The sequence below is a fragment of the Rutidosis leptorrhynchoides genome, chromosome 6, assembly GCF_046630445.1.
Source record: "Rutidosis leptorrhynchoides isolate AG116_Rl617_1_P2 chromosome 6, CSIRO_AGI_Rlap_v1, whole genome shotgun sequence".
Taxonomy (NCBI): Eukaryota; Viridiplantae; Streptophyta; class Magnoliopsida; order Asterales; family Asteraceae; genus Rutidosis; species Rutidosis leptorrhynchoides.
The window spans coordinates 187,966,695-187,973,497 of NC_092338.1; the positions used below are offsets into that span (position 1 = coordinate 187,966,695).

At 39.4% G+C, this 6,803-nt stretch overlaps 1 protein-coding gene across 1 annotated transcript; it reads left to right on the forward strand.

Moving 5' to 3' along the window:
* The first annotated feature begins 1,004 nt into the window (after window positions 1-1,004).
* On the forward strand, window positions 1,005-6,555 carry LOC139852603 (uncharacterized). The gene is made up of 6 exons (XM_071841909.1): window positions 1,005-1,095; window positions 1,214-1,360; window positions 3,919-3,976; window positions 4,083-4,127; window positions 5,154-5,234; window positions 5,586-6,555. Exons 1-6 carry the CDS (start codon window positions 1,037-1,039, stop codon window positions 6,363-6,365), a joined length of 1,170 nt encoding a protein of 389 aa, XP_071698010.1. The 5' UTR covers window positions 1,005-1,036; the 3' UTR covers window positions 6,366-6,555.
* Window positions 6,556-6,803: the final 248 nt, after the last annotated feature.

Here is a 6,803-nt window from a genome sequence, read left to right on the forward strand (position 1 = left end):
ATTTGCTTTATTAAAATCTGAAGTAAATGTTACTTTGCTTTAATAGATAGAGTAGATAGAGTAGATAGATAGATTAAAGGTAAAATAAGTAATTAGATATAAAAGTAGAGTTGTATTCCTTTGAAACCAAAAATTTGCTTGAAATTCAATGGACCAATCAGAGCGCGACATGTGGCGCGACAATCACATGTGATTGGAAAAAAATTAAAAAAAAATTTTAAATTTTTTTTTTTAAATTTTAAAAAAAAAAAATTTCGAAATTTTTTTTTATGAATTTTTTTTTTTTAAATTTAGCATGTCAAATCCAATCACATGTGATTATAAAACTCAATCACATGTGATTGTGGAACTCAATCACATGTGATTCTGCATATCAAATCCAATCAAATGTGATTAAAAAAAATTACAATTTTTTAAAAAAAATTTCAACTGGAAACATACTTTAATTCGGTGATTTGATCAAGTTTGTTAGCGTTTCGTGATCATATCTTCAAAATTTTAGACGTTAATTCGGTGATTTGATCAAGTTTTGATCCAAAACTTGGTGTTTGAAGGTTTTAGCACAAATTTAGTGAAATTCGTCATTTTACTGAATTTTATTTTTCAATCACATGTGATTGGATTTGGCATGCAATAATCACATGTGATTGGGTTTTACAATTACATGTGATTGGCATGCCCAATCACATGTGATTTACTGCATGTCAAATTTAATCACATGTGATTGAAAAAAAAAAATTCGAAAAATTTTTTTTTTGAATTTTTTGTTTTCAAAAAAAAAAATAAATTTTGATTTTTTTTTCCAAACACATATGATTATTGCGCCACGTGTCGCAATCTGAATGGTCCCTTGAATCTCAACTTAAAACTTGATCTCATTTGAATATTCTCTATAAAAGTAATGTCTTTTATCTCACCTCCTACTCATTACATATAAATATTACGGAGTAAATAATTAAATAATAAATATAAATATAAGTGACGCTGACCCCTGTGTACCGACTATTTTAACCAAGTAACCAAAATCCCTGTGGCCATGGCGAAGATAACTTCAGCGTCTGCGCCTACTCAATCCCCTGCTAAAACTGTTCATTCGTAATCTTCATATTCATACTCTCTGCTATAATTTCAATTTTATTTTTCGTTGTTTTCATTATTAAACCCTAATAATTATAATTATAATTATAATTATAATTATCAAAATTAATTATAGGAGAATGATATTGAGGCCAAGATCAACGGTGACGATGAAAGAAAATGCTATAGCAAAGAGACCTAAAGTTGTTTCTGTTAGAAAGAAGCCATCGAAGTTAGATGCTAATAAACCTAAAAAACCACCTACAGCCTTCTTCTATTATCTGTAAGTATTCTTCATTCTAATTTGCAACTTAAATTCAATTCAATTCAATTCATTACATATGTGTGCTTGTGAAATTGTTTGAAATCATACTAGTAAATTTTGTCTCTAGTACTGTTAGGCTCCGTTTGGCTCGTGTAATTTTTTTGGATGGAATGGAATGTGTCAAAGGAATTGGAATCCGAAGGAATTGGAATTGATAAATTCCATGAAATGTGAAAAAATGTGTTCTATTTGACATGGAATGGAATTGAATTTCATTTTATAAAATGATTAAAAAGTTATAAAAAGAATTACGTTTCTAAATTTTGTATTCATTTTCAGACTCACTTTTTTCAAAAAAAAAAAAAAAATAGATTCGCGATTTGAGAACACGTGTTGAAAATGCGCGTTTTCTGATACGCTGCAAAAAACGCGATCCGAAAAGCGTGTTTTCCGACGCGCTATGAAAAAGAGCGTTTTCGGCGCGTTGCAAGATCGCACGTTTTCGGACGCGCTGCAAGATCGCGTGTTTTGTATGCGCAGCGAAAATGCGTTTTTTCGGATCCCCTGCTGAAACGCGCGTTTCTCAAGGGATCCGGAAATCCGCGTTTCCGGATGCCCTACGAAAACGCGCGTTTCAGCAGGAGATACGCCGCGCTTCCGGACGCAGTGCGAGAACGCGCATTCCCGGACGCGCTGCGAAAACGTGTGTTTCAAACGCGCTGCGGCAACGCGTGTTTCCGGACGCGCTGCGGGAACGCACGTTTCCCGACGCGCTGCTTCCGGACACGCTGCGGGAACGCGCGTTTCCGGGCGAGGTTCGGAAACGCGCGTTTCCGGGCTAACTGCGAAAAGGCGCGTATCCGGACGCGCTGTGAAAATGCGCGTTTTCGGACGCCCTGACAAAACGCGCGTTTCCGGAAGCCCTGCCAAAACGCGCGTTTCTGGACGCCCTTCGAAAACGCGCGTTTCCGGACGCCCTGACAAAACGCGCGTTTTCGGACGCCCTGCAAAAACGCGCGTTTCCGAACGCCCTGCGACAACGCGCGTTTCCGCTCGCGCTGTGAAAACGCGCGTTTCTGGACGCCCTGCGAAAACGCGTGTTTTTGGGGGCGCTGCGCAAACGTGCGTTTCCGGGCTGGACGCCCTTCGAAAACGCGCGTTTCCGGACGCCCTGACAAAACGCGCGTTTTCGGACGCCCTGCAAAAACGCGCGTTTCCGAACGCCCTGCGACAACGCGCGTTTCCGCTCGCGCTGTGAAAACGCGCGTTTCTGGACGCCCTGCGAAAACGCGTGTTTTTGGGGGCGCTGCGCAAACGTGCGTTTCCGGGCGCCCAACGAGAACGCGCGTTTCCGGAGGCACTGCGAGAACGCGCATTTCCAGGTGTCCTGCGAAAATACTCTTTTTCGGGCGACCTGCGAAAACGTGCGTTTCCAGACGTCCTGCGAAACCGAGCGTTTTCAGACGCCCTGCGAAAACGCGCGTTTCCAGAAGCCCTGCGAAACGCGCGTTTCCGGGCACATTGCGAAAACGCGCGTTTCCGGGCGCGCTGCGAAAACGCGCGTTCCGGACACCCTGCTAAAACGCGCGTTTCGGACGCCCTGCGAAAGTGCGCGTTTCTGGACGCCCTTCGAAAACGCGCGAATCCGGAAGCCCTGCGAAAACGCGCGTTTCCGGACGCCCTGCGAAAACGCGCGTTTCTGGACGCCCTGCTATAACGCGCGTTTCCGGACCCCTGCGAAAAAAGCCTGCTTCGAAACGCGCGTTTCCGGATCCCTGTGAAAACGCGCGTATCCGGACACCTGCGAAAAAAGCCTGCTTCCGGACCCCTGCAAAAACGCTCGTTTCCGGATCCCTGCGAAAACGCGCGTATCCGGACCCCTGCGAAAAAGGCCTGCTTCTGGACACCTGCAAAAACGCGCTGCAAAAACGCGCGTCAAAACACAAATTGAAATGTACTTAAAATCTAAATATAAATATTCGAGGATCTTTGATAATTTCATAGATTAAATATTGGAAGGAATTCAATTCCATCAACATCTCGAATGAATGAACATTCCATAGATGAAGGAATTAAAAGATTCCAAGGAATTTAATTCCTTCCAAAATATGTGAGTCAAACGGGACGGTCTAAGGAATTCAATTCCAATTCCATCAAATTCCTTTGAGATTTCACGAGCCAAACTGGGCCTAAGGAATATAACATTGCTTATTTTGTAAATTCATGCTTAATTTGTAGAAGGAATCCGTAAGGAATTATGAAGTGGTAGAAATTAAAAGTGAGTTTGTTGAAAATTAATGGTTCTCTTGTTTGTTGGATGCTGAAATTTAAAAGTGATGGTTGATGAACGAAATTATGGCTGTAACTTATAAGCTAATTATTTAACTCTTGATTCAGTTGTTTTGAAATAACATGTAAGTGAAAGGATTGTGGTTATGTTACACATTCCGAAATAGTTGAATAGTCTAAGGTCCAAATCATTGTTTATAACCACCTATGGATTGTATTTGTGTCAACACGTAGTTTATATCACATTGTCTTCTTTGTGTGATAAAATTTGGTTTTAATCCATTAAGGGAAGATTTTCGTAAGGGATTTCAAGAACAGAATCCAGATGTTAAATCAATGCGCGGGGTATGCACTGCAAAACCCTTTTAGTATCCAGAATTTTATTATTTAGACAAACTGATACGATTTGCACTTATATCCGTCTTGTATTTGTCTATGTGTTCTTTTGCAGGTTAGCAAGGCTTGCGGTGAGAAGTGGAAGAGTATGACCTATGAGGTATGTACTGATTCAAACCTGTGATTGACCATATCTTATGTACGCAGTACGCTGTTAATGTGTATGCCTTAGTTCGAGGAGTGTTAGCTATGTCGTTGCTTGCTAGTAGCCATGCCCCATCGTACCTATATACTAGTGTTTATTTCTTTTTAAAAAAAGAATCTTAGGTGTCATATTTTATAGAGATAACATATTTGTTTTTAGTTCTGTGTGTTTATTTTATACATATAAGATAAAAAGTCAAGTCTTTTTGTTTTCATTGTGGGAATCCTTATGCAGTTATCTTAAAAAGACTGCTGTATCTGAATTCTTGTTCCAACCTGTTCATAACTCTAGTCTCTTTGTTTATGCATTTTTGTACTGTTGCCTTGGGTGGTTGTTAACAACCTAAAGTATGTTGGAAGGTTACAAAATATTCAACTATTGTAAGTTATATTAACTTCATTTGATTGTTTTTATATATCGTTTTTTGTCTACATACTTGGCATCTTCTATAAGTTTGAAATTGTTAATTCACGAATTTGAAGCTTAAAAGTTGCATGTGGAGTACGGATAGATTAGCAAGGACCAAGGTTGCAAAAATTGCTACTCGGATAGTACTCGGTCGGGAATTTTTAGGTTGTACTCGGCCACTCGGGGAGTACTAGATTTGGACCTTATTTGACTTTGACCGATTTGACCTATTTTGACCTATTTTCCGAGTTGGCCAAGTTTCGAACGATTTTATAATTCCGAGTTCGACCGAGTTCTCGCCGAGTACTCCCCGAGTGGCAACCACCGAGTACTCGCCGAGTAAGCAACACTAGCAAGGACACGTAGTCCTCTCTAGTAGCTTGCTCAAAGACTTTTAGATCTTTACTGTAAATACTCGAGTATCGTTTTTGTGCACAGTTTGAATCATGATATTATGATGTGGTTGTAGAACACATGTGTTCAATGTTCCTTTCCTCCTGTTGTAGTCCTGAAATTCCATAACTGTTTTGGTATATTTAGGTGTTTGCCTGATTGGGAAATATCTTGTCACAGGAGAAAGTCCAGTACTACGATATAGCTACCGAGAAACGAGCAGAGTTTGAAAAGGCAATGATGGATTATGTCAAGAAAAAGGTAAATCTGTCTTGAGTGTTTTCTACTTTTCTCACCATAATCATATTGGTTCTGTTTATTACTACGTTAAATTGATATTCTTATCTCTCCTAAAATAATAAATATACAAAATAAAGTGGCGTTTGGTTAGAGGGAATAACATAGAAGAATAGTATTTGTTGTTCGAGTCCCAAAAAAAAAGAAAAAAAAAAAAAAAAAAAAACAATAGTAATCAGTTGTGTTTCGGTTAGAGGAAATAGGAATGTTATTCTAATACATGGGAATCACTCAAATGCTGAAGGAGTGGATTTCTGTTCATTATCATGATTTAATACTCCTTGTGAGCACCGTAATGAATCAAGTGGCCTGCAGAACCAAACCAATGTCGAAATTGGTGAAACCAATGTCGAAAATGTTGAAACCAATGACGAAAATGGTGAAACCAATGTCGAAAACGGTGAAACCAACGTCGAAAACGGTGAAACCAACGTCGAAAATGGTGAAACGAATGTCGAAAATGGTGAAACCAATGATGATTACCAACAACAATGGCCTTTTATCAAGCAGTCTTCACTGTGGGCCACCCTTGAGTCTTTGGAATCATACAAAATTACACCACAAAAGCCACACTTCACTCCATTAAAGGAACGGAAAGAGATATTGCGTGAAGGTTTTGCAATTGGTTATGCGGTAACATTCGATGACCTGGTTCGCAGGGTTAAAACTTTACAGCTGACTGATTCAACTGACATAATCAATAACAGTTTGGAAGTGTTGGTTGAGCTGGAGTCACATGGTTTCGACGTGCAGCTTGTTAGGGATCGGCTTAACGCTTTGTTGACTTGGAAAGTCAACGTGGGTGAGTTTGAGGAGAAGTTGGATAACATCAAGAAAGATATCGAGAAATGCAATCTTGATAAGTCGGTCGTTGAGGAGGAAAAACGTAAATATGACCAGGAAATTGGTGAACTTGAAGCTAAGATTGGTGAGTTGAAAGAGAAAGTGGCACAAAATGCAAAAACATCAAGTGTAAAGGATGAAGAAATTAAGAAGATTCAAGTAGATGCTGATCGTGTTTCTAATCAGATCGTGGATTGGAAGATTGCTTTTGAAAAACTTGCTGCAAGCCCATTCACTGCGACCAGTTCGTAGGGTTTGATGTTTGCTTTAGTTTGTTGGTATGTTAACTTATGAATAGCGACTACTAAACTTTCTCGTGCCTCTGTATTTACTGATGTGAAAACTTCGTATTTCTGTTAAGTTAATTTCAGTTGTTGACCTCTTTGTTCAGGCTTTTGGATACAACCTCTTTGTCTTTGTTGTTTTAAACTGTCTTAATTTTAAGTAGGAAGTGTAATTGTTTTCTATAATTTAGAAACTTTTACCAACGGAAAATATATATTTCATTCTTTTCATTGTCGATATTTACAGTCCTACCGCCCTTAGGGCGAAACCCTTACGACGAATTAATACGAACATTGTGTGGGTTAAAACTCCCTCGGATGAGGCTCAAACGCAAGACGTACGTAACTTTAGATGCTCATGAAATAGGCGGGTAACATCAAGTGAAATATTTTGAAGCTCATGGGA